The 25,191-nt window shown below is 52.6% G+C and overlaps 10 protein-coding genes and 1 non-coding gene across 11 annotated transcripts; 5 read left to right on the top strand and 6 right to left on the bottom strand.

The window, feature by feature from the left end:
* Window positions 1-223: 223 nt before the first annotated feature.
* ASPZODRAFT_25262 (hypothetical protein) lies at window positions 224-1,636 on the bottom strand (the record flags this gene model as incomplete). The annotated part of the gene is made up of 5 exons (XM_022727993.1): window positions 224-422; window positions 477-1,001; window positions 1,071-1,175; window positions 1,246-1,510; window positions 1,581-1,636. 5 exons carry the CDS (start codon window positions 1,634-1,636, stop codon window positions 300-302), a joined length of 1,074 nt encoding a protein of 357 aa, XP_022581704.1. The 3' UTR covers window positions 224-299.
* Window positions 1,637-2,422: 786 nt separating this feature from the next.
* Window positions 2,423-3,248, top strand: ASPZODRAFT_15873 (hypothetical protein; the record flags this gene model as incomplete). The annotated part of the gene is made up of 2 exons (XM_022726365.1): window positions 2,423-2,791; window positions 2,862-3,248. 2 exons carry the CDS (start codon window positions 2,423-2,425, stop codon window positions 3,246-3,248), a joined length of 756 nt encoding a protein of 251 aa, XP_022581703.1.
* Window positions 3,249-3,293: 45 nt separating this feature from the next.
* On the bottom strand, window positions 3,294-4,397 carry ASPZODRAFT_141945 (hypothetical protein; the record flags this gene model as incomplete). Its single annotated transcript, XM_022724803.1, has 2 exons — window positions 3,294-3,878; window positions 3,939-4,397. 2 exons carry the CDS (start codon window positions 4,395-4,397, stop codon window positions 3,294-3,296), a joined length of 1,044 nt encoding a protein of 347 aa, XP_022581702.1.
* Window positions 4,398-5,432: 1,035 nt separating this feature from the next.
* Window positions 5,433-7,866, bottom strand: ASPZODRAFT_65015 (hypothetical protein; the record flags this gene model as incomplete). Its single annotated transcript, XM_022729272.1, has 2 exons — window positions 5,433-7,637; window positions 7,699-7,866. 2 exons carry the CDS (start codon window positions 7,864-7,866, stop codon window positions 5,433-5,435), a joined length of 2,373 nt encoding a protein of 790 aa, XP_022581701.1.
* Window positions 7,867-12,916: 5,050 nt separating this feature from the next.
* On the bottom strand, window positions 12,917-13,037 carry ASPZODRAFT_t70. Its single transcript has one exon. It is a non-coding gene; the product is annotated as a tRNA-Leu (tRNA).
* A 795-nt stretch (window positions 13,038-13,832) lies between these two features.
* On the top strand, window positions 13,833-15,120 carry ASPZODRAFT_132149 (hypothetical protein). The gene is made up of 5 exons (XM_022722951.1): window positions 13,833-13,941; window positions 14,309-14,340; window positions 14,408-14,566; window positions 14,632-14,726; window positions 14,799-15,120. Exons 1-5 carry the CDS (start codon window positions 13,917-13,919, stop codon window positions 14,821-14,823), a joined length of 336 nt encoding a protein of 111 aa, XP_022581700.1. The 5' UTR covers window positions 13,833-13,916; the 3' UTR covers window positions 14,824-15,120.
* Window positions 15,121-15,261: 141 nt separating this feature from the next.
* ASPZODRAFT_141941 (hypothetical protein) lies at window positions 15,262-15,582 on the top strand (the record flags this gene model as incomplete). The annotated part of the gene is made up of 1 exon (XM_022724802.1): window positions 15,262-15,582. The coding sequence occupies one exon, from the start codon at window positions 15,262-15,264 to the stop codon at window positions 15,580-15,582; it is 321 nt and encodes a 106-aa protein (XP_022581699.1).
* Window positions 15,583-16,464: 882 nt separating this feature from the next.
* On the top strand, window positions 16,465-19,077 carry ASPZODRAFT_1911918 (hypothetical protein). The gene is made up of 3 exons (XM_022727335.1): window positions 16,465-17,321; window positions 17,442-18,977; window positions 19,060-19,077. Exons 1-2 carry the CDS (start codon window positions 16,742-16,744, stop codon window positions 18,824-18,826), a joined length of 1,965 nt encoding a protein of 654 aa, XP_022581698.1. The 5' UTR covers window positions 16,465-16,741; the 3' UTR covers window positions 18,827-18,977; window positions 19,060-19,077.
* ASPZODRAFT_132147 (hypothetical protein) lies at window positions 18,818-19,084 on the top strand (the record flags this gene model as incomplete). The annotated part of the gene is made up of 2 exons (XM_022722950.1): window positions 18,818-18,977; window positions 19,060-19,084. The coding sequence occupies exons 1-2, from the start codon at window positions 18,823-18,825 to the stop codon at window positions 19,079-19,081; spliced, it is 177 nt and encodes a 58-aa protein (XP_022581697.1). The 5' UTR covers window positions 18,818-18,822.
* A 161-nt stretch (window positions 19,085-19,245) lies between these two features.
* ASPZODRAFT_25256 (hypothetical protein) lies at window positions 19,246-22,869 on the bottom strand (the record flags this gene model as incomplete). Its single annotated transcript, XM_022727992.1, has 4 exons — window positions 22,739-22,869; window positions 22,640-22,666; window positions 22,404-22,566; window positions 19,246-22,310 (listed from the first exon to the last, which is right to left on the bottom strand). Exons 1-4 carry the CDS (start codon window positions 22,808-22,810, stop codon window positions 19,246-19,248), a joined length of 3,327 nt encoding a protein of 1,108 aa, XP_022581696.1. The 5' UTR covers window positions 22,811-22,869.
* A 415-nt stretch (window positions 22,870-23,284) lies between these two features.
* ASPZODRAFT_132146 (hypothetical protein) lies at window positions 23,285-24,775 on the bottom strand. The gene is made up of 3 exons (XM_022722949.1): window positions 24,554-24,775; window positions 23,904-24,472; window positions 23,285-23,841 (listed from the first exon to the last, which is right to left on the bottom strand). The coding sequence occupies exons 1-3, from the start codon at window positions 24,605-24,607 to the stop codon at window positions 23,448-23,450; spliced, it is 1,017 nt and encodes a 338-aa protein (XP_022581695.1). The 5' UTR covers window positions 24,608-24,775; the 3' UTR covers window positions 23,285-23,447.
* Between the last annotated feature and the right edge of the window lie 416 nt (window positions 24,776-25,191).

Raw genomic sequence — 25,191 nt, 5'->3', positions numbered from 1 at the left:
ATCATAAATAAGTACCGTCTAACGTCATGCTTGATTAGTAGCAATAGGTGAGACAAATAGAAAGATAAACGTCTATGCAGCAAGTCTTCTAGATATTTATTTATAGTGACACTTATTGTAGCTTCCCCAGATTACCACAGTCTGGGTACCGCTGGATAGAGAATTGCCATCCATGGTTCTTGGTGGCTGTAATTTACAAGGGGATTTCAGAATATCATCTATTGTATTGCATGTCAATATTGAGGAGAGCTGTCTATTAGCGCGATGCCAGAAGCACGTCAGTCGCTCGCTCTGTACGTCTAGAGGTATCCCTGGAGATCGCCGTCGTCGCCGTCAGCCTCGTCGTCAGTCAGGTCGAGATGTCTGCCGGAAGATTCGGCAATCCGCATGGTGGGGGCTTCTCCCTTTGCGAAACGTTTTCCCTGGGCGATTAGCTAGCACTTCTCCCAAATGCATTGATGGAGATAAAAACTTACTGGAACGCGGGCAAAGCGGGATTCGCGACGAGGAGGAGGAGGCTTGGAAGGACTGGGGTTGACCGACTTGGCGATTTTGGCTCCTTCAACGACAGTGAGAACAGAAGACGCAGGCACGGTGCCAGACTGCGAGCTGACGAGACGATGGGCAACTCCCTGGGAATCGTAGCCGATGAACTCACGGACCGTCTCCTTTGCGACGCTGGCGCTGGCGCTGGCGCTGGGGTTGGCGTTCTCTTTGCCAGCCTTCCCCTGCTTCAAGTTGTCTTTGACCCAGACACCTCCTCCGATTGAGAACTCGTCGAGATTGGCCCGGTTGGTGATGATATTCCGGTCTTCATCGTTGTCATCATCGTCGTCATTGTCGTCATTGTCGTCATTGTCGTCATTGTCGTCATCGTCGTCGTCGTCGTCGACTTCATCTTCGTCATCGGCGGAAACACCCGCGGAGAGGCCAGGAATATATCCATAGGCCCGGCCGTGGATGTTCAGCCTGGAAAATCCATACTCATTGTCGATACGAGTCTAGCCGTTACCCAGGCGGCGTCAGCAGTAGGATCAATTATCTTGGTAAAGTAGCAGAGGGGAGGGTACGCTGGCTGCAGTGGAGTTCCTGGTGGACGGTTCGTTTTCAAGCAGCTTCTTCTCATCCAGCAGGGGGTCCGTTTCCTCGTGACTCTGAACGCAGTTCAAGCACCTCTATGTTCATCAGCAACACTCAACTTATATCTTCAAACTTTTGGTGAAGTTCGAAACGAAGCGAACGTACCGCCGTCACACGGTTAGAGCGCTGAGACTTTGCAAACTCGTCGAGACTCTTGGTCTGGTCACAGATGCTGCAGGTCATCTCGACCGTCTGCCCGCCAACGCAGACGCGACATCTAGCCGTCGAGGTCTGTCCGATGTGAAGGGGCCCGCGAACGACGACGGTGTTGCGCAAGTCGTTGAGCTGCTTCTTCGAGAAGGCGCTCTGCAGTCGGATCTTCTTGCAGGTCGCACATTTGATCTTTTCGGGGATCACGACGTTGTCGAGCCTGTCAGTCAGCTTCTTCCGCTCCTTTTTCAAAAGCTATAGAATATTCCTGCACCCAGTAAAGCACCTACTGTCGTCTGGCAGACTCGCTGTAGCCTCCGGCGTAGGCACTGGGAGCAGGGGGCATCTTTCCAAAAGGCCAGCACACTGGCGTGCGAGATGTTAGGAGTGAGACAAGAGATGCAAAAAGTCGAGTCTGAGCTAAGGGGGAGGATGAAATAAGTCTACTGCAAACGAGTCATCTTGTTGTGCAAACGCCGAGATGGCAAGTATAGTGAGACAGAAACATCCGGGTGGTTCTAAAGAGAGTGGTGAATATCAGTTTCTGGTATTCTGCAACTTCACAGAGTTGATTCATTGATTTAATGAACAATATTAACTATATATTCTTTAGGATACTTCTATCTATAGCAGTTCTATAGTAAATTAAACCATACTCCTGGATTGTAGAGTAGTCCAGTCTAGACATATCTACTCTCCACCTAGATATAGTAACAGCTTCTGGGATACTCTGGATATTTGTACTCAAGCATCAAACTACCTCCATCGGGAATTAAAGACATTTATGTCTTCCACTCGCTATAGCTATAGTATATAGTATATACTTGGACATCTATGTCTGTCCACTCGCTGCCGTATAGACTGGCAGTCAGAAGTATACATAGAATAAATAGAAATAATCAAGTATAACACCAGTGACTATTAGAATATACCAGCAGATTGACCCATCTACTAGATATAAATACACTGATTCAGTAAATCATTCCCTATACTGTCTATAGTCTATACGGTCTATAGTCTAAGTCTATACCAATCATCACGTGACCTAAAACTTCTACTCCTCTTATCAACCAGAATTCCACTCACCACTCACCCCGAGACTGTACACCGTCTTCACAACCCCGCCGCCATCATGTCCGGGAGCATCCCACGATTCTTGATCCCCCGCGGCATGCCCTCGCCAGCGACGTTCCGCGCCCTGTCTCGCCGCAGCGTGGTCTCCGCGCGCCTCTTCTCCAGCTCTCCCCCTGCCCACAATGGACCGCCGCGCGTGCTCGAGAAGCCAGACAAATTCCGCCCTCCGTCGCACGCCTCCCGCCGCGTTGTGCAGACCAAGAACGGGCGTATTGTGAGCCAGCCGCTCAACTACCCTGGTCCGAAGCTATCGGAGAAAGAGATCGCCGAGCGCGAGGCGAAGCAGTATCCGAATACCTTTCCCCCGCCGAATACAGTCATGTTTAAATTCCTGACCAACAAATGGATCCATATTTGGATAGCGATGGTAAGTTTTTGGCCTTGAAAAAAAGAAAAAGAAAAAGAAAAAGAAAAAGAAAAGTTGCTAATGTTCTAAGGGCGTCTTGACATCGCTTGCAACGTTCACCTTCACGACCAACTTCAAACGCTCGTCGCCGTTTGCACACCTCCTCCCACCCTGGTCGGGATTACTCTCGCATCCGATCGACACGATCTCGCAGGCCGTCAGCGTGTTCAAGATGGACGTGCAGCATAATTCGGTGCTCGTCAGGGAACAGAGGCATAAGCGTGTCGAAGACGCAGAGAAGAGGCGGCAATTCCGTGTGGCCCATGGGTTGGAAGAGGGAGATGTACCTGCTACTACTACTGCTGCTGCTGCTGCTGCTGCTGTTGACGACCAGTCGCCTATTGCGCAGGATCAGTCCGAGTTTGTGGATTGGGAGGGGAAGAAGAAGCCAGTCAAGAAGTGGCTAGGCATTTGGTAGACATGTACATTAAATTATTCTTCTCACTTTGTACATTGAATAGATTCATGTATGCACGCTAAACCCCTCTAACCCCTGTAAAACCTCTTCGCCCACCTCCCCGAGAACCAATTGCACCATATTCGCAACGACAGCACGCTTGACACCCCCCCTGCGAGGCCTCCACACGCCGGCAACCTCTTCGTCGCCCGTGGTCGCGTTCTCTGCATCGGGGACGCCCGGCTGCGTCAGACGGGACGGCGGATCAATCGTGCGGATAGAAAGGAGTTTCAGTTTCGGGTTCGGTTTCAGGGCTAGGTTTCCTTCTTCTGCGTTGCTCTTCGCAGAGCTATTCTTCTCGCTTCTCGTCACCGACACGGCCATCACCGCGTCCGCAACCGCGATCTCCTCCCGATTCGGATCGAAGATGATATTCTCCCCCACCGAGACGACAAGCAGGGTGATCGGGGGTGCAACTGTCGTCGAGTGTCTAGGGTATAAGTTCTGGGCGACTTCCCAGTCGTCGTCGAAGAAGGGGTCTTCCTCGCCCTGCGATTTGAGTTTGGGGAGTTTCGTCGAGAGGAGGGCCAGATGCGTGGTGAGCGAGAGGAGGGGGAGGGGGTACGAGAGTGGTTGAGAGAGAAGGAGGACCTAGCACGTTAATATCTATAGAAAAAGCCTTGGGCCGTATCCAATAAAGCTTGAACTTACATCAATGTATAATCTCCAGTGCCAGCGTCGATTAATCACCAACCGACCCTTGAGCCCAGTCTCAGACCCAGTGTCAGTCTCAGTATCTGAATCGACACCCCCCAACGCCTCGCGCATCATCTCAGATAGAAAAACAGGCAAGGCGTCATCATCACGAAACCCCGGGATCTCAACCGAGATCTGAACCCATGAACTCGACCCGGAGAGCTCTCCTGAATCTGTACGCTCCACCTCCGCCTTGACGCCAACGATAGCCTGCGTCCCGTCCGCGAACCCGATGCGCGCGCTCCCGTTCGTGCCTGGGAGGATGCCCGTCTCGGCGCACAGGGGCCGGAACTGCGTTGGGGAGCGGCCGTCTGGGCGGATTGGGGCCCCGGGCAGGGCGAGAGAGGTGTAGAGGTAGGAGAGCTCGGCGGGGGAGAGGTGGGGGGTTTGGGAGGCTGAGGAGGCCTTTTGCATTTCGACTATTTGACTTGTATTAATTTGTATGAATTGGATTTAATTTGTTGATTGAATTGGGAGGATGGAAAATAATTTGATAGTCGGGGATTTGTTGTTCCGCTATCACTATCACTGAGTACTAACGGAGTACAGAGTAGTTACTCTGCCTACCTTACGTATTAACTACAGTTTTATTGATGTAAATTATGCTACACGATAAAAATAGTTACAGGTAGTACGACCAGGTCAGAAGATTGATTAATATATTACAGCCACGAAGATCAACTTCGTGCACGAGTGCATAAGGATTGACAGGCGAGGAGTACCTCAAAAATGTACAGGAAGTGTAGATTCGGTGGACAAAGGAAATGACGACATGTCAGATGGTAATTATATAAGGATGGAAGTATATAGTGTGTAGAGCAGGTATGTATGGGTGTAGAGCAGGTGTAGAGCAGGTGTAGATCAGGTAGATCAGGTAGAGCAGGAAGAGCAGGAAGAGCAGGAAGAGCAGGAAGAGCAGGAAGAGCAGGAAGAGCAGGAGAGCAGGAGAGCAGGAGAGCAGGTATATAAGGCGGAGTGATATATGGTGTATGTGACTGCGACTGGCGCAGAATGCAACGCTGACATACAAAAAAAAAAAGAAAGGTATGAGACAGTAAATATATAAGACAGACACATCTTTTTGACAAAGAAAAAGAACCGCATCTTGCGAGGCCATCGAGATCTATGCAGGGCCTGTAGGGGTATGAAGAGAAAGATAGGAAAGAAAGAAAAAAAAAATCGACACAAAATCCGGGGCTAACCTTCTAAGCCCAACCCTTGTACATGAGATGAAAGAGAGGGGGAAAAAAAAATAAAAACAGCACAATAGCCGAACCTGCACAATAGTCACAAGAGATGAAAGATCCCGTACGCCGTCCTCGGAGATTTCCGATGCGTATGTCTGGCTTGATGGAAGGAGAATAGAGAAAGGGGGGAGGGAGAGAAAGGAAGGCGAGAGGGGAAAAAAGAGAGAGAGAGAGAGGGAGAGAAGATAGCTAGGGGGTACAGCTACCGAAAAGTGGTCCCGGCAAAGACCGCCGACGTTGTAGAGCTCATCTTGGACCACTCGCCCTCCTCGTACGGAGGCGTGGGCCATTGACGGTTGGAGGCGGCGTTGTCGGACTTGGCCTCGACGCGACGGCAGGGCGTGGCGTCGGACTGGCCAAAATAGTCGCCATCGAACTTGGCCGACGGGGAGGGAGTTGGGTACGGGTTTGGGAGTGCCCGCCCGGTCTCGATGTGTGCCAGGTGCCGGGCCGCCCGGTTGGCCGAGTTCAGCACCTCGTCCAGCAGCTCGTCTTCCTCCTCGGGCGTCTCGTACCGGTGGATGGGGTTGGAGGTGATCTGGTGTGTGCGCCGGGTGCGGCTGGAGGGCATGGAACCACTGCCGCCGGTGGATGAGGAGGCGGGGCTTTCGTTCAGGGATCGGATCGACCCTTGCGGCATTGACTGGCGTTTGCTGACCATGACCTCGCCATTCGATGTGAGCTGCACGGGCACGTTGCCCAGCGCCGAGGCGTCGAGAGTGTACTTGACGTTCTGCAGTGCCTTGTCCAGCTCGGACATGTCCGAGCCCTGTTGTTTGGCAGCCTCGAGAATGTTCGCCGAGTCCAACGCCAGCGACGACCGGTTGGACCACGGCATACAGCCGGCGTTGGCCTCCACGTCGTCCGTCATGGCGGCGTTCAATTGGTTCCGGCCTGACAGCCGACGGGCTCGTTTCCGCAGGTGGGAAAAGAAGCTCTCCTTGGCCGCCACGGCGGCATTCGTATTGTTATTGTTGCACAGCCCGTTGAGGGCTCGCTCCGTCTCCTGGCGATGCATCTCGGCGTAGTGGTTGCCGTGTGAGTTGACCGACAGCTGACGGCCGATCTTCTTGTTCGAAGAATCACTGGCATTGGAAGAGACCTCGTTTCCGTAGCTTAGGGTGGAATTTCCCTGGGCGGTCACCGCGTTCGACAGCGGAGACACGGGACGGATGGAGGGAAGAATCGGCATGGGCGCACCGTTTGCCCATGTGGCTCGTTTACTGGTGGTCGATGACTTGGTGGTAGTAGCTGCTGTTGTAGACTTGGACTGTGCCTCAGGAACGGAGAGATTGTTGTAGGAGACCGCGACAGGGGACCGGGATGCTTGCTCGATCTCGACACCGGGGGCGGGGCTCTCGGATCGCCCAATGAGTGAGCGCCGGAACCAGGATGGCTTGGCCGACAGCGTGGTGGGCGAGTCGTTGAGCTCCCTCGACGGGGAGCGGAAGCTCTTGTCCGACTGTTTGCGACCGAGCAGACGGGCGGTGGATGATTTGGGGCGCAGGGGATCGACGGCGTCGGCAAAGTACTCATGATTGAGGGCCTGGGAGGAGGTCGGGCGATTCTTTGGATCCCACATCAGACACCAGGTCACAAAGTTGCTGAATGCCGTAGGCCATTGCGGCGGTTGCAAGATGCTCTCCATGGAGTGCGGCGCCATCTTGGGAAAGGTGAAGCCGAGCTTCTGAGCCAGACGAGACCCTTCTCTCCATTCGCCGCCGCCAATCTTGGCGCCGGACTTGCTGTACCAGTTGCCCGGGCTGCCCATGATCTCGCAGATGCGCCAGACTTGGTCGACCTCGTTGCCGCCGGGGAACAGGGGCTTCAAGGTGGCGATCTCCACGGCCATGGCGCCCACGGCCCACATGTCGACGGGGGCAGAGTACTCGCCGGCGCGCAGGAGAACCTCGGGAGCCCGATACCAGCGGGTTGAGACATAGGTGGTGTAGGGCAGCCGCGAGTGGGTCTCGCGGGCGAGGCCAAAGTCGGCAATCTTGACGGTGTAGGTCGGGGGCGTGGATGGCGGGGTGACGAGGGTGGAGTATCGGCTGAAGGCCGAGTCATTGGGGGCGGAGGTAGAAACCAGGATATTCTCGGGCTTGATGTCGCGGTGGAAGAAGTGGTGGGCATGGATGTGGTCGAGACCGCCGAGGATCTGGAAGAGGATGCTCTTGACATGCTTATTCTCCAGACACTTGTGGTCCCGGGCTTTCATGAGCTGGTACAAGTTCCCATCCATGAATTCCATGCAGATGTGTAGCTTGCGAGAAAGGGGGTCGAGAAAGATGTCGAGGGCGGGGACAAGATGAGGATGTGAGGGGATGGTACGTAGGAAGATGACTTCTCGCAATTCTAAACACGGGGTCAATGAGTCGAATGTCTTCTTCATCGTCTTGATCGCCACCTGTGGGGATATTAGCCATAGCTCCAAGCATATCGTCATAGAAAAAAAAAGTCCAACAGACCATTGTGCCCCTCCGGGCAATATGAGCTCCGGCGGTCCGGACACGGGCCAGAGCCACGCTTCCAAAACTTCCATCACCAACTTCCTTGATCACTTCGAATCGTTCCTCCAACGTCGCCGTCGACGCTTGGGCCGCAGCCCGGGAGGAGTACTCGTAGGCGACAGTCATGGTGAGCAGGGTGTTCTTCCCCCCTCCTGATTTCTGGCCAGCAGAAAGAGAGCAAGAGAATCGGTTGAGACTGGAATGATATCGTCAGTGTCTATTAATAGGGGGGGAGTCTAATCAATGCATCATCGTCTCCCATCAGCAGGTGTCACTCACCTGAAGAGGTAGCTTAGGAAGAATTCACGAAGACTCTGTGTACATTATCTGCAAGAGCTGTATATAATTGGTGTGTCGAGAGAGAGAGAGAGAGAGATTGCATCAAATGGTTGAGAAGAGGGGAAGGAAGAGCAGAAGAAACGACCGAGGGGGGCGGGAGGAGGGGGTCATGTATAAGTTCCAGGAAATAACGAAAGTGGAGGGAGAGGACGATCTGGAAGCACGATGGAAGACCCAGAAATATGGACGTGACCCGTTGTCCGGGAAGCGGAGCCGTTTGGACAATCCTCTAAAATGAATGATCAGAGCTCTTGGGAAGCCCCTGACGGTGACGAGAGGGGGGGGGAAGGAGGCGACTAGGCACTCTTTTGGGGGGAGAGGGGGGGGGGGCGTGGAGACTAGAGCAACAGCAGTCAAGAGGGCGGAGCAAATTGCAAATGGGAGATAGCGTTGACGCGGATCAGAGAGTAAATCTTCTTGACGCTCTGTAGTCTGCTATATAGACGGAGGGCGTGAAGATGACGAAGCTCGAGTGTCAGAGAGAGAGAGAGAGAGAGAGAAAGAGAGAGAAAGACGACGGCGGTGGGACGGCTGAGGAGGAGGGAGGCAGGAAGTCCGGCGGCGGGCGAAGCAGACTAGACGTGGGTTGATGGATGGAAGAGGGAAAACAATTAATGAGCGAAGCGAGGGGAGGCAGGGAGTGCATAGAGGAAAGGTAAAGGAGAGTGATATGAGTTGTTGTGTGTGTGTTTGTGTGAGGGAGTGCGTGTGGTGAGATTCGACGTTGACGGACGGCCGGGACTGGGGGGGGGAGAAAGAGAGTGGCCACTGGCCAGAGGGGCAAAGAGGATGGGATGCGCGAGGAACGCAAGACGCGACGGACAACCAAAGAAGGATAGAGCGTTAAGCTGGATTTATTTTTATTGTATTTATTATTCCTTTCTTATTTTCTCTTTTTCTCTTTTTTAATTTTTTTTTTTTTTAATTTTTTTCCCTTTAATTATTGTTCCTTATTCCTTTTATTTACGCCCCTCTACAGGTCCAACCAGCTCCACCAGGAGGAGTGTGTAATGGCTAGTAAGCTTAGTATGAGTACGGAGTATAGCTAACGGAGTAGTACGGATAGGAGTACTTCATACAGCTATTCACTCCGTACCTAAGTCACAGGTAATCAAAATTATGAGTACAGTCCTTAATTTGAGAGGTCGATTATGGCAATGCATGGCGTGGACTCGATCGGCTTATCTGATGCATGTGCATGCGCAGTGACCTGGTCTTCTGTACTATATACCTAGGTAGGAGGTACTACCTAGTACCCTAGGTAGGTTAGGTAGGTACCTAGTATACTACTACTATCCCAAAACGAAGAAAGGAAAACAGTCTCGCGTGGCCCAATAAAAGAGTGGGTGGTGGAACGGGAGGAGTCTGCGTGGTGAGTGTACCTTGGATGGATGGACAGGGCCGAACCGTTGCCAACGTTGTCAATCATCTACCAGATTCCTCCACACCACCGACTGGTCTACTACATATGCTTCATAGAATATAATTTCTACACTCCATACAGAGTACTAAATACTCATAATCGCTATTATATCTGTTCCTCTGTACATACTTCGTCCAGCTCCGTTGAGACTCGGTCTTCCAGGGGTTGGGCCGCGTTGCCCCTGCACAGTTGCCCGAGACCCTTGGCGATTAGTCATCCAGTACGGTACCGTACGGAGTCATCCAATACTCCGTACCTAACCTCTTAGGTACCAGGTACACCGTACTCCGTACCACCAATAATCCATAATCCAGGTACTCCGTACTCTTGACGTGTCTGGAATAACCTGAGCTATTCGCTACGATGGGCACAAGGACGATTCGTCGAATCCTGTCGGATCCTCGAAAGCGACATGGCCATAACCCCGGTCGACACGTCTCGTCGTCGTGAGTGGCCGCCCCGCGACCAGTGCATGTCCCCAGTTGAATATTGCTTGCCGCGCCTGCTGTGGAACATGGACATGCTGATACTCTGTACCACATAGTATATATTAACTCGACATGCTAGGAGATACATCTAGTAGGAATATTTATTACTTCCTACATCGGAGTACGGAGTACTCCATCCTAATATCGATATTATGTAGTGCTCTAAGAGTACTCGTACTCGTACTAAAGCCAGCAACTAGCAGTGCTGCCTGGTAGTGCTGTACAACTATCACAACTACAGAGTACAGAGTACTAGGTACCTCTATAATTACTAGTAAGTGGAGGTGATCCAACCCAGCGGAACGGAGCAGGGCTTAGTTGCATACAACGCAGTTACTCTGTTTAGTGGCTAACTGTCCATAACTCAACCTCTAACCAAGTTGGTTTTATACTGTCTCGTCGTACGGAGTACTCCGTACAATACATACAGTAAGTACCCAGTATTTGGTCATAGTCTCGATCCCGATCACCGCGTGCATGGCGATCAATCGAGCAGTGAGCACATGACCAGTCATGCTATTGACTATTACTATTACTATTTACTATTTATTACAAATTTACTTGAGGATGAAATTAAACAAAAGTGTCCTCTATACTATGAACCTGATTGTAGTGTAGGTACTATGTAGTGTACCTAGTAGTCTACAAAGTTAATAGGTACTGGATCCATATGTTGACCTACAGCCCCTTTTTGGTGTTCCTGACCGAACCACCGATTGTTTAGGCACACCCGCAGATACGTATTTTACTACTAGGTACCAGGTAGGTACTAAGGTACTCATAATAATAACAGCTAACCAATACCTACTGAACTACTAGGTACCTACCTACTAGGTACTAAACTACTGTAATACTAACAAATACTAACAAATACTAACAAATACTACCACCGGGGAACTCGGAAACTCCACCTGCCAGGCCCGTCCCTTAGTCCGCCGGGAGATGGGCTGCGCCTGAGCTGCCGCCGCTGTTACAGATGAGCCGTTTCTGTTTCTTCAGTTCGTTCAGCAGGGGTAGGAGGAGGTAGGATCCATTGTAACGGGTCGATTCTAGTACATAGGTAGGTACTCCGTACTCCGTACTACATAGGAGTATCATTAATTTTATTATTAGAGTACTACCTTCATTACTCGGATTTGGAATATGGAGTACTCGACTTAAGTCAGCTTGAGTACTAACTAACTACTGACTACAGAGTACTCCGTACGAGTACTAATTATTACCTACTATGGAGATCAACTGCGTAACTTGTACTAGTAGTTCCACACAGTACGGATTGGTCATAAGTAGTCAGTACCTACAGTCTAGACACACGTCGCGTCAGCAGTGGGGAGGAGACACTCTGCCGGGTCCGCCCCAGCCAGATCCTTCCAGGTCTGATGAACATGAACATCATATCATAGTTAACTAATCATGACTTACATACGCGGTTTGGAGCAGGGTACGGAGTACGACAGGGTAATCACTGATCAGTCCTGTACCTGCACTCAGGGTAGATTAGTAGTATCTACGGAGTAGTACGGGTACCCTGGTTATCTGGTAGTATCTGGTATCTAAGGTACGATGGAGTATACCTTAATACTATCTAGGGATTCTGCATGACATGTTTATCACGTCATAGTGACAGCTTCCCTAAATTCAGGAACAATCACATTTAGGTACCTAGTTAACTAGGTAACTATCTACAGTCCGCCTAGGGATGGTGGTCACAAACGGAGTAGAGACCTCTAACAACCGAGTGTGCTCGAATGTACCTAGGTATGAAGGTATAGAGTAACTATACTATATGTTCCACCTGGTACCCATAGACATTCAAAGTCCATATCAGGTTGTGCTAGCAGCTAATCCTTGAGATGAACTAGAGCTAAAGACCTAACAAATTCGACCTTGTCTGATGATGGCAACAATGCCGAATTGCTTGACTCGAATGCGTCGGATATGATTAAAATATTCTTCTCAATCAATGGCAATGCTGTTCTGGCTATGTTAAATCGCCGAACATGAGCGGATATGCAAGTCTGTATCAAGTCAAAGGTGCGCCACCCAGATACCGCGAAGACGTCTCCAATGTCACAATTGAATTTTGGACCTGTCGTAACTTGTGGACACTTTTCTGGAAATTGGCTTGGTGCCGGGCCTGATGCCAGTTGGTGTGCTCTCAGGTAGCTCGACCGATTGTATTTTTGGAGGCTCTGCGATTATCTTGACACCGACTGCAATGATTCGTAACAGGATGTGAGCAAAAGATTTCTCTGTCAATGTCCTAGCTAGGAGGAGACTTGACTTGGTTCAACCTTGACATCCTCATTCACACAGGCCCAATAGCAGGTGATTTCGACCACATGTTCAGCATCGTTGTATGATTTGTTATTTCCGCCAGGCTGCTTGGTGTGCTCTCAGGTTCTACGAAACCTGGATTAGGTCATTAACTGGTACAGGCTGGTTTTGTGGTTTCTTAAAAATAACGATTAGCAAGACCATATCCAGATCGGAGACGGTAGGATCACGAGAAACACAGCTGCAAACAATCACCGAGTATATTCGAACCTGTTCCCCTATTGTATCTAATTCCCCGCTTCAGAGCAGTCTGTGCTATCGAAAAGGCTTGAGGACTCCAAGGTTGATGGATGGAAGGAAAGACAGATGAATCCAGTCAAGGTACCGAGGAGGTAGGTAGTACTGGAGGGGAAAGATAAAGAGAACACAAGTTATGGCGGACAGTCAGGGAAGTCTTTGTTGTAAAACAGAGCTGGGTCGTCACCTGAAAACCCTTTTCTTTCCGTCATGGCATATGTTGGTTAAAGCTCCCCACAAAAATCGCTACAAGGTCAAGACTCTGTCCATATTATTTATTCAAGTCTGATTTAAACCTGGAATATGCCTTCCTCAAAAAATACTCTATCAATATTCACCACCAAAAAATATATGACAAGACGGGGATTCGAACCCCGGTTCCCTCACGAGAAGCAGAAATCTACCTTAGATTTTTAAGGCAAGAGGAATAAATCTCTTGAACCTGCCGCCATAACCAACTCGGCCATCTTGCCAACGAGTGCCGTCTATTCCGCACCTATCGTCTAAGAGTGTAGCCTCCTTGGCCACTGCCTAAGGTTTTCAACGGTTGTTCAATGTTCCGACCAATTGCCATGTTGTCAATTGCTGATTACCAGAGGTACTAGTACCTACTAGGTAGGTACCTAACCTAAGGTTTCTAGTAACCTTCTAGGTACCTAGGTACAAGCCTTGATGTTCTCGGTCCCTGACACCTATGTACCTGGAAACTGACGCTGCTGTACAATAAATACTCTTCTAGAGAATCCGTCGGCCTCCAAGTACAACTCCGGAGTCTGGACTACATAGTACGGGGCAGCTTTACTCCGGACTGATGGAGCCGACGGACATTCTCTTCACTTTATTTCGGGTCAATAGCGAGGCGGGAATTTCCAACCCGGCCCACACCCTGGCCCGGTGAAGGCGATAACCATGAGGTCATCCTGGAGGAGCAGCATTACAACACCAAATCTGTGTATAAGCGAGTCGAAGTAGCGGATTCTACCCAATATCAAACTGCTCATCTAGGATACCGATCGAAAAATAAACCATGTTCAGTGCTGAGTTGTTCCTCGAGAGCTGGCCACAAAACGTCATGATGGCTCCGGTTGTGTCCGTGGGCTGCTGAATCATCTGCACGGTGATTGGCCAACCTCCGGGTCACGGGAGCTGCCGGGCAGACGGTCGCGCATCGTACAAATTCTCTGCCTGCGCGAAAGAAAAACTTGCGATCGATTCCCCTTCTGCCAGTTCAATTCTCTGCTCGAAACCTCCCATTGCCTCCTTCAGGTCCCGTGTGGCTTCAATTCTCTCTGTACAGTTGCATATCTAGATTTCCTGTTCTATACACCACCCTTTTTTAAATCAAAATCACAATGGGCAAGGACTCTTTCGCTCCCGGTAAGCCACCCCTGCGAGTTTGTTGGCTTCAAGCAGAAGACGTCTAGGCATTTTCCCCTCCCATGTGGTAAGTGAGAGTAGCAGATGTGAACAGAGAAATATCCTCTGTTAATCTGGGCTTGGAACTCTTATTCCAGCTTCTCGCCACTGCTATATTACACTACGACCCTTTCTTCCCTCTCATAAGCAAAACCACTCCCTCTTATAAAGAAAAAAAAAAAAAAAACTGCAACCGTCATGACGAGCTGGGACGTCTTCTGCTTGTCCACTTCCCTACTCTGTCGCGAGGCCGAAGTACAAGCGGCCAAGGCTGCGGCGCAGATCGCGACACAGGCTGAAGTCGATGCTAATGGGCTGTTTGGTTCAGGTGACGTTGCTAAGGGCGCCAAGCTCTTCCAGGTAAGACTGATTGCCATATAATTTTTCTTTTGCGAGTGAGAAATGCGGTACTGACGTCCGATTTAAGACTCGTTGCGCTCAGTGCCACACTGTCGAGGCTGGCGGTCCTCACAAGGTCGGCCCCAACCTGCACGGTCTTTTCGGCCGTAGCACCGGTGCCTGTGAGGGCTACGCCTACACCGACGCCAACAAGCAGGCCAATGTCACCTGGGACGAGAACACTCTGGTATGTAACGAAACCGCGGGGGAAGAATAATGATGGGAAACCATAGAGGCTAATGCCCCGTATAGTTCAGCTACCTCGAGAACCCCAAGAAGTTCATCCCCGGTACCAAGATGGCCTTCGGTGGTCTGAAGAAGAACAAGGACAGGAATGACCTGATCTCGTATGCCACTCCATTTCCCCCGCAACCTTGGGTGTTTACAACTGCAGGATCTCTGACTGTTTCTTTTCACAGCTACCTCAAGGAAAACACCAAATAAACACATAACGCCTGATCACGGATAATGTTTGTTCTCGACTTGGACCTCGGATCATCGCGACGCGTCGATTTCTATGCTTGAAAGACATGGCAAGCTATGCGCAGAGAACTCCGCTGGGATAAGACTTGTAATTTTAGCCACCACCAACTTTTCTTTCTTTTTTTTTCTACCTCCCCCCATTCTGTTTTACGGTTCCGGACCCCTCCCATAGACCTGGTCTCTTCTACGCGCTGGAAGATGTTGAATACGATAGATCTCAGGTTTCTTGTCATTGCTCGTGTATGTTAAAAAGAGTGCGTGAGTCGTGGGCGATGTAATAATATCTCCTCTCAGTTATTTTCGAGGATGCAGCATAATTTGTACTCCCGTATTCTGCCGAGTAGACAGTGACTTGAATATATACAGACATGAATACCGGAGAATATGTAGCTGTCAAATATGCACTCCTTGCTGAGCAGCATCTTCTACTACTGCTACTACTACGACTACGACTACTACTACTACGACTACTACTACTACGACTACTACTACTACTACTACTATCATTCATGTTGCGCTGTCATCTCGACAGGCACTTCATGCCTCAGGCAGAACTACATCCACATGACCAGCTCCATTCAACCGGATCTTCCCGAATCAGCTCAGAGCAGACGGTCTGGTCTCTCCCTCCCTGCACAACAAAGACAAGAAAGACGTCCGTCTGCTGGAAGAGTCTCCCTCTTGTCTCGTCAACAAGAGACTCGGGTTCAATTGTCATGACGTCGTCGTATTGTTCGACAGAACCATTCATTCCTTCATTGTTCGCCGCTGGCGGGGTCGGCAGGCGATCCTTGCAGCTCCCAGAGCAGACGCCGCCAGGCAGGGATCAGCCGGGATAGACAGACAGGTTGAGCTGGCCAGCCAGCAGGCGGTGCAGAGCCCGTCGAACGCAGTGCTCGTCATGATTCGGCAGACAAGTCAACAAGCCAGAGGACCGTTTGAGCCGGGGTTGGACTGATTGGATCCAGCAAACGCTGCCCAATAACGCAATGATGGGCCACGGGATCGATTGGACCAGCCACCGCTCTTTGCCGTCTTCTGGAGGAACAAGAACTGAGGATTGACTTGTGGCTGGCGTTCTGGTGGACCCGGGATCACTGCAGTGGATGGACTCATCTCCTATCTGCGAGGGACCGTCTGGGTTACTGGGAGAGGGGGGCGAAACTGGCCCATGGGGTTTGTTCCTCTCTCTTCTTCCCCCCCCCCTCCCCCTTCCTTCACTCTGGCCTGCCCACCTCCCCCTCCTCTGCTCTTGCATCTCCCCACGTAGAGCATCGCATCTGCTTCAAGAGAAAAGAAAAGAGAAGAAAGAAAGAAAAAAAAACACAAGAAGACAAGATTTATCATCTTGCAGAGCGCAGGAGCGACTTGGCTAACATTCTAGTGGGTGAAAACTAGGCATCAACCTGCCAGGCATCCATCCCGTCCTATACTGTTCTCACTGTTGACGCGCTTGAGGCACGTTTTTGTACCCAGACGGTCTTCCCCCCCCTCCTTTCCCTCCCTTCGAGGCATTCCCTGCGCGTGTTTCAAATGTTTCGCATCGTTGCGCGACTTGCCTTGGTCTCTGATTTGCAGGCTGTCGTCCAACTCTCTTGCTGGAACAGAATCGCGGGCGCATAGTCCATCAGTCAATCAATCAATCAATCATCTTACTACTACATACTATACTACTACTTCATTTACTACAAATCTTTTTGTGATCCATCCGATCTTCTGAAGCGCTTCACTTACCTATTCTTGCTAACCTTTCCTCCCCCCCCTCCCCCCTCCTCTTGCCGCCGAAGCTGATCGGGGCGCGTTGGTCCCTGTGGTATTCCCGGTGTTGCAATTACAGCTCCCTCCTGCCGGCTTTCGTCCGTGCGATACGCCGTCCACCATGTTGGACGAGCTGGATAATGTCTTTGATGACCATCCCTCATTAGATGCCTCGCTGGAGGATTTCGCAGAAAACAGCAACGCGCATCGCTCACCACTCTTTGGTCTCCCCTCGCAGCACTCGGGCTTCCGGTCGGAGGACTCGGACGGTGACGCAGACGAGATAACGCCCAATGTCGATCGCTGGTCGCCCCCGGGCTTTCGCAAGTACGATGTTGTGCGTGGCAGTGGATGGTACCGACATCAACCGTACATGCGCAAAGGCGACTCGGGAGATCGGCTGGAGCTCAAGCCCACCGTTGGTCTCAGTCCCTCCCACTCGCGAGAACCCAGCCCGCAGTATGAAGATGCATCGGAGGATACGCCGGGTGCTTCCAACCCGGACACCACCTCGGGCGACATCACCCTCGCCGCAAATGTGCCGCTGCCTGCAGATATGGACTCGCCCATGAAGGGACGCTCTCCGAGCCCGGCCATGATTATTCCCAGAGGCTTGCCTGCTACCGCTGCCGCCGCCGCCGCTACCAACACTGCTACTGAAACAGAAGGACTGGAGTTTGGACCGGAAAATCTTAGTAACTGTAGGCTCCCTTCCTCTCCCCCCCCCATTCATCCGTTATCCCCCTAAAAGATGGACCCCCGTCTCAGCAGATTGGCGCACAATATGCTGACCTGTGCCGTTTCTTCTTTCCCCATCCAAGACATCCGTTTTGCTGTCCGCGCAGAGGTGCAGCACCGCGAACCCTTTGTCGCATTGTTTTCCTACCTGCGATCCAAGTTTGACCGCATCACGAGCACCAAATCCAACACTACCCTGTCCATCCTCATTCTCCTCTTTTCCCTTGTCTTCATGCGCGCATTGTTTCTCCCGGCCTTACCACACTCCATCCCAGACCTGGTGAAGCTGTCGAGCTTTGCGCGCTCGTTCGAGCCGCTCATCTATTACTCGGAGAATGGGGTGCAGCAGATTGGCACGCTGCAGGAGACCGGTGTTGCCGTCTGGGACCTCAGCGAGTCTGTCCGCGGGACCAACATGACCAGCGCGCCGATCATCGTGCGTCAGTTGGATGAGCTTTCCGATTCGCTCAAATCGCTGTCGCTCGAGCTCACGCGCTTCTTCGCCAACGTGGACTCGGACATTGACTCGATCCTCATCGTCATGGACTGGGCGAAGCGCGAGCTCGAACGACTTTCCTCCGAACCGCCCAGCAGCCTTCCCGCCATCATGTTTGATAACTTCCACAACATGCTCTCGCGGCTCGGCGCATTGGAGCGCACCGTCCCCACGGCTAGTGGGAGCGGAGAGAATGGTGGTGGTGGTGGTGGCGGTACCGAGCTGGCGACAACACCAACGACACTAGGCCATGTGGTGACGGCTGTGTTCGGGCCGACGAGTGCGCAGCGTACGCAGGCGACGCTGACGCGGACTTTCAGCGAGTTCCTGTCCGTACTGGAGGAGTCGATCAACAGCGAGCTGACGCACTCGACGGCGCTCTTTGCTCTCTTCGAGTCAATCGACCGGCAGTTTCTCAACCTGCAGCGCACGGTGGTGCGCGAGTCTGATGCGCAGGAGCGCGCCGAGGGCGAGATGCTCTCCTCGCTGTGGACGCGTGTGCTTGGGCCCGACGCCGCCATGGTCCGCAAGTACGAGAAGAACAAGCGCCTGCTAACCAATGTGCGCAACCGCACCGTCGCAAACAAGCACCTCCTCATGGATCATCACGGTCGCCTGCTCACCCTCAAGGTCAACCTGGAGACCCTTCGCCGCAAGCTCGTCAGCCCGCTCGTCCGCCGCAACGACTCCATCAGCCTCGGCCTAGCCGCCGCTTCTTCATCCTCCTCCTCCGCCTCCCTCGACTCATCCGGCCACAACCATCATCATCACCACCACCACATGCTCGGCGCAGTCGAGTCCATCATTGACGGACAAATCAAGGGCCTCGAGGGCACATACGACTACCTGCGCTCTGTCCGAGAAAAGCAAAAGGCTAAGCTGATGGAGATGGTCTACGGGGCCGGCCGCCGCGTGCCATCCATGCCGGAAGATCCATCGAATCACATCGACGCATCGACTGGTGACTCATGATTCATCCTCTCTCTCTCTCTCTCTTTCTCCTCCTCTTCCTCCTCATTATCAAGTCTTCTTTCCCCATCTTTTTTACGCTGGCGTTTCGTCAGGTGGTCAATGTCGTGGCATATGCACAAATGGATACGGGACATGGAGTTGCTACACAGGGGTATTAATTTCATTTCACTTCTAACCCTTCACTACTGTCGTTTCTACCGGGGATTTAAACATTCTGACTTTCTAACACTCAGATACAATGCTCTCGACTCGTGATTTAGCTTGGTTTGGTTTATAGTTTGGTTTGGTTTATAGGTGTAGGCATTACACAGTTGTACTTGATATGCATCATACATGGTTGTTATTAGCTACTACTACTACTACTACTACTACTACTCTTAACTCGTACTTAATGCTGAATCAAATTCATCTAGATAAGTCTAAACATTCGTAAAGTGAAAGGCCGGATTGCCCGGGACGGCCCCCGAAGCCATAGAGGGGAGGGGTATCCTCTCAGCGGAGCCGACGAGCTCACCGGTCTCGTCGCCCTCCTTGACGCGAACGATCTCGACAGCCTCGAGTTTCCGGATCGTCGATTTCAAGCCCGGGGTCATCTCCTGCAAGGCCAGGACCTCGTCGAACTGCAGCTTCTCCGCGAAGACGCGGTCGGGGGCCTCGCCCGAGTCCAGCCGCTTCTTGAGCGTGTGGATGAAGGGCATGGCCTTTTTCATCTCGGGCTTGGCGATCTTGGCCGCCAGGGCCTTGACGTCCAGATCGCCTCCCTTGGCGGTGAACTCCTCCTGCACGATACCGCGGTACCGCTGCTGCCATTCCGGAAAGGCCGCCGCCACGAAGACGGTCAGCTTCTTGCCCGCGTTGGGGTCGAAGGTCGTCTGCTTGCCCTTGGCGAGCTTCTTCATCTGGTTCGCCTCCGCCTGCAGGATGGAGCTGGCCGTGTCCTTGACGTAGGCGGTTGCGGCGGCCAGGACGGCGTCGGGAGCCGGGACGGTCGGGTACAGGGCGTTCTGGATGGTGGTCGGGTGGCCCAGGATCTCCTGCCAGACGGAATCGGCCCAGTGAGGGGCGATCGGGGTGAGGAGCAGGGCCTGCAGCTCGACGTAGCGGCGGGCCAGCTTCTTGTGGATCCCCACGCCCGCAGCGCGGCAGTTCTCGCGGTACCAGTCGCGCGAGGACATGAGGTCGAAGAAGCCGGTCTTGAGCGCCAGCTTGTACATGGTGGCTTCGTAGAGCTTGCGCGTCTCGATCACCAGGGTGTTCAGGTCGTTCTCGAACAGCCGGTCGAAGAAGGAGAGCTCGCCGTCCCGCAGGGTCGAATCCTCCAGGGTCTCCTTGGCCCACTTCTTCAGCTCGTACAGGCGGAGAATGGCTGCGTTGGCCGAACTCTCCTCCAGGTTGGCATCCTCGATCCCGTCGCCGGAATCCGCCAGCGCCAGGCGGGTCGCGTCGGCGCCGAACTTCTCGATCGCCTGGCGGAGGGTCAGGAAGTTGCCCGTGCTCTTGCTCATCTTCTTGCCGTTCAGCATCAGATGGCCGTTGACGCGGAATCCCTGCGGCCAGAAGTTCTCGGGGAACAGCGCCACATGGTGATAGAGCGCAAAGGTGAGATGGTTGTTGATCAGGTCCTTGCCCGAAACCCGCAGATCCAGCGGATACCAGTACGCAAACTCGTTGCGCATGGCAGCCAGATCCTCGGGGAGAATGTCGGTCTGCACGGACTCGGAGCGGTGGAAGATGTAGTCCCACACGTCATCCGTCATCTGCTCCGCCAAGATCGGCTTGCTCGACTGGCCGGGCTGCTTGCCGAAGATGTCGCTGTGCAGGTAGTGGCAGATGGTGTAGTAGGCCATGTAGACGGTGCTGTCCGACAGCGACTCCACCAGCTGGGTGGGATCCCAGGGCAGCTTGGTACCCAGGCCGTAGGAGCGGGTGCAGGCCCACTGGGCGAGCCAGGCGACCGTGCTCTCGAACGCATGCTTGGCTTCCGCGTAGTAGGTGTTCAGCCCGTCCTCGACGTGATCCAGGACCTGCTGGCACCACGCACCATCGCCACCGTTCTCCGCGGTCCCGTACGCAAAGTACCACTGGTCCAGGTAGGCGGCAACACAGTCGTCGCCCGAGCGACTGACGACCTGCCCATCGGGCTCGGCGTACTTGAACGCGTCGCCGGATTCCAGCAGCTGGGCCGTGATCAGGGGCTTGGCGTCTTGCACGGGCGTGCCGGCAAAAGGGCCAAACTTCATGGTACCCTGGTAGAAATCGGTCTTGTACGCAATCTCCTTGGCTTCGGTCAGTTGCTTCACGTCCTTGGGCGAGTTGATCTTGAGCTTCTCGTAAAGGACCTTGGCGCTCAGGTCGCCCATGGGGGTGTCGATGATCGGCACAATCTCCTTGTCCACCCACTCCTTCTTGATTCCGTAGTAGTCGGCCTTCTTGGTGAGTTCCAGGACGGTGGCGTAGTCATCGGGGCTGTTCGAGGGAACGCAGGTGACGACACCCGTGCCCTTGGTGGGCTTGACGGTCTCCATGGGCAGGATATAGACACCTTCGGAGTGGACCGAGAGCGGGGCATGGACGCGGGTGCCGACCAAGTCCGCTCCCACAAAGTCCACCACCTTCGGGTACACGCCCCATTCCGGGAAAATGTTCTGGAAGGCCATGTTCCGGGCCGCGCGGGTGGACATGACAAAGTACTCCTTCTTGCTGGCGGAAACCTCGAAGACGGAATAGGCAACCTTGGGTCCGACGAAACAACAGGTCTGGCCGTACATGGTCTCCGGACGCAGGGTGGCGGGGATGAAGTAGACCTTGGCGTCGGCGGGCAGCTTGTCTCCAATCACCTCCTTGGCGCGCTCCGACCACTCCAGCGTGCGCAGCTTGAGACAGGTGTACTCCTGCGGGGTGACACCTTCGCCGGAGCTGCGGTCATGGTCGAGGCAGGCCTGGCCATCCTTGGGGCTGTAGATTGTATAGCGCTTGCCGAACTTGATCTTGCCGAGGTTGTTCAGGCGGTTCATCTGCCACCGAACAAAGGCGTCGTAGAAGGGGTTCGCGTCGGTGGTGACCATGGACCTCCGCCAGTCGACACGGGCCCCGAACGAGGTCAGATCGTCCCGGCACAGCGGGGGGAAGTACGCCAGCCAGTGCGCCGGGTCGGCGAACTGGTGGATCTCCGTCACGGGCACGCCCAGCGCCAACATGATCTGGAACTGGTACTTGGTCTGGATCGTCTTGGCGGCGGCCTTGCTCTTGCTCCCGCTGAACTTGCCCAGATCCGTCTTGCCATCCTTGGAGGCCGCCGGGGCAGCCGGTTCCTCCTCCTCGTCGTCCCCGGTCTCCTCCACATACCGCTCGAAGTTCTGGCCAAACAGTTCCACCTCGCGGGCGAGCTTATCCGCACAGGCCTTGATGGGCATGCCGGAGCAGTGGAAACCCTGCGGGAACAAGGCCCGCTTGCCCTCCATCCTAGCGAACCCAGTTGCGAACTCTATCAAGTAGCATAGCATTAGTATTGCATTAGAACAACAATCCAACCAAGGTATGCATTATAACAGCAAGTCAAACAAGGTATTCCACCAACCAATCTTCGACGCGGTAAACGCATGACCGGCATGCAAAGTGCCATTCATGTACGGGTATGCCATGGTGCCGAAAAACTTGGGCGGGCGCTGCGAACCGTCCGTAGGCGCATCTTGTTTGAAGACACCAGCCTCGGCCCATTGTTTCTGATACTTCTTCTCGGACTAGAAAAAAAAAACATTCTTAGCGATTCTATTCTATCTCTGTATACAAACATTATCGAGCGGCAAAACTCACGGCAATCAGCTCATCACGCTTCTCTGTCTATCGGATTTTGATTAGCATCAAGCGTAGAGAGAGGAGAGGGGAAGAGGGGAGGGGGGAAAAAGAAGAAACATTTTCCAGCTGCAGAGTACTCTGCTCGGGCTCAGCCGGCCGTGGTCTCAGGGGCACTTCGACGGAGGCCATCGTTGCAATACCTGGCCTCAAAGAACAGCCAAGTATACGTTGGAGAATAGAGAAAGAGAAATGAGGGGGTTGAGAATCTCTTCTTGACTCAGTCTGGAATTTTGTGAATCCGAAGGCGGAGGGGCAAATATTGGCGCTAAGCCTGTTATGGAGTGACACGTGATGCTCTAGATATCATAGAACAATACATTTATTTATTAAATATCATTTTTTTACTTTATATCTATATTATACTGACATAGATCAATAAACCAGTAGTTTAAATAGCAGTGAGTAGTTATATTTACTAGTTACTAGGATGTTCGTAATGTATGTTCTTTGCTCCGAGAAGTCCACGGGTTATAATACATGATATAGAACAACTGTACCTCCGTAGAAGAAAAAAAAGTCGAGTCCCTTCAGCAAGCAAGAAGGGGGAAAGAAAAAAAAAAAAAGAAAATAATAATAAGATAGCCAAAATATGAATTCCTGCGCCTTGTTTCCCATTGTCAAAGTGGTGGATGTGAAAAGATAGACAAAACTCCGTCCGCATGCTTGCTCTATTCGATTTTTCTTTGCCCCCCCCCCCCGGTCATTTCTTCGCTTTCAAATGATGGTTGATGAAGAAAACACGATAGAAATGGTTACCGTTACCCGGTTAGAAGCCAAATCCACTCTGACCATAGGGAGTTGCGCCGTAGGGAGTGGTTGCGCTGGCGCCCCAGGCACTCTGCCCGCCATTGGCATACGCGGTAAACCCGCCATCAATGCCCTCGGGGGGCTCGTAGGCATCGGGGCTCCGCATGCCCATCATATCCTCATCCTCGGCGCCGCCCATGCCGTTCCGGTCGCCTTCGCCAGTCTCGGTAAGGGAGGAGATGACCGTGGCGAGCTTCCGTTGCAAAACAACGATCCCCTGCTGGATGATGGTATCTGGTTCCAGATTGCCGATGCTCTCGACGTCGATGTAGAACTTGTTCGGAACCGCGTCGTAATCGAAGGATTCGTCGGGGGCGGGGGCAGCCTCCCAGGCAGCGTTTTGAGAGACGGGCCTGACATTAGAAGGGAACAAAAAAAGAAACAGAAGGGATTGAGGGGGAAGAAAAAAACTTACCATTCCTTGATCGGATCCTCCTCGTACCAGTAATCCACATGGCGCAGTTTATTGTGCGGGTCGTACTCAAACCCGACAGCAGCGGTAGGCGCCCATTTGGCATGTTCCTTGGCGATGCCCTTCTTCGCAATACAGGTCATCTTGACCTCCTGCCCACGCCGCAGCTTACAGATCAGGGGTCCCGTGCCGTTGGCGTCACCGACGACAGGGCTGCCGACCCATTCGTTGGCCCGCTCGCCGCTGACGGCCAGATCGCGCGCGTACACGCGCATGATATCTTCGCCTGTACAGCGCGCATGCAGCGTCAGCGTCACGCTACACCGTGCGCAGTGGTTCTCGCAGTCGCAGTCGCGCGTGTACTGGACGTCCTGGTCGCAGTTCTTGGAGTTCAGCGGGATCAGGCCCAGACGATGCGCAAGGAACTCGTCCGGCAGCACGGAGGTGTTCCTTTCGATCTCCACCAGGTCGATGGCCATCGTGGGCACTTCGGCGAGGATGACGCGGCGGAGCGAGTTGGCAAACGCGAGGTCGACGGAGCTGAGTTTGAAGTCGACACGGTTGGGCTCGGCCTAGAGCATAGTCAGACCCCATTCCTTCTTTTTCTTCCCTATTCAAAATCTTTAGAAAAAAAAATATATATATATATATACCTCGCGGACCGTAACCTGAGGCCCCATGGGCTCAATATCCATCTCGTAGTCCATCGTGGGAGGGTGTGGGAGCAGCGACACGCCGCCTGTGTTCGGGCTCGAGATCGAATCACAATATTCGTCAAACTGCTAGAACCAACTCGAGACAGCTTGGCCTATCAGAGAGGTAGTTATTGTAGGGGAAAGAACTGCGGCCGAGAAATAATGGGGAGAGACAGGAAGCGTGGGATCTCCTGCGGTTCAGATCCCTCCATCTTGCGGCCGATCGGGGATTTTGGCGCCTTACCCGATTGAACCACTAGGTACCTGTACCTGTAGTTACCTTCTTACCAGGTCTTCATTCACAAGACACACAATTAGATGGAGTCCAAGATTAAGAATAGGTTACTTGTTGTATTATTATATTTTTTACACTATTACCCATTCAAAAGCTAGTTCTATTGTGTTAAGAGGGTTTCTACCACGAGACCACATATCCATTAAAAAGGATTGCTTGAAAAAAAGGACTTGCCATTCTAGAGGCACGTCTCTATTGATTCTTGCCATGTCAACTCAAGTACAGGTAGAAATACGGAGCACTAGACAGGTGTAAAGATCTTGTTCATGTAGCCTGAAAGCAGCACCTTGCAGAGTCCAAC

The sequence above is a fragment of the Penicilliopsis zonata genome (genome assembly GCF_001890105.1).
Source record: "Penicilliopsis zonata CBS 506.65 unplaced genomic scaffold ASPZOscaffold_6, whole genome shotgun sequence".
NCBI lineage: Eukaryota > Fungi > Ascomycota > Eurotiomycetes > Eurotiales > Aspergillaceae > Penicilliopsis > Penicilliopsis zonata.
The sequence above is the reverse complement of the archived record's forward strand: the minus strand, read 5'-3'. Positions and strand labels throughout refer to the sequence as shown.

Excerpts from the sequence above, each read along its gene's own strand:
- ASPZODRAFT_132146 (XM_022722949.1), bottom strand. The coding sequence starts at position 24,607 with ATGGACTACGAGATGGATATTGAGCCCATGGGGCCTCAGGTTACGGTC. Across the intron at positions 24,473-24,553 it reads CTCAGGTTACGGTCCGCGAG|GCCGAGCCCAACCGTGTCGA; the intron begins GTATATATATAT and ends ACTATGCTCTAG. Across the intron at positions 23,842-23,903 it reads GAGGATCCGATCAAGGAATG|GCCCGTCTCTCAAAACGCTG; the intron begins GTAAGTTTTTTT and ends TTCTAATGTCAG.
- ASPZODRAFT_1911918 (XM_022727335.1), top strand. The coding sequence starts at position 16,742 with ATGTTGGACGAGCTGGATAATGTCTTTGATGACCATCCCTCATTAGAT. Across the intron at positions 17,322-17,441 it reads ACCGGAAAATCTTAGTAACT|ACATCCGTTTTGCTGTCCGC; the intron begins GTAGGCTCCCTT and ends TCCCCATCCAAG.
- ASPZODRAFT_132149 (XM_022722951.1), top strand. The coding sequence starts at position 13,917 with ATGGGCAAGGACTCTTTCGCTCCCG. Across the intron at positions 14,341-14,407 it reads AGGGCGCCAAGCTCTTCCAG|ACTCGTTGCGCTCAGTGCCA; the intron begins GTAAGACTGATT and ends GTCCGATTTAAG. Across the intron at positions 14,727-14,798 it reads GACAGGAATGACCTGATCTC|CTACCTCAAGGAAAACACCA; the intron begins GTATGCCACTCC and ends TTCTTTTCACAG.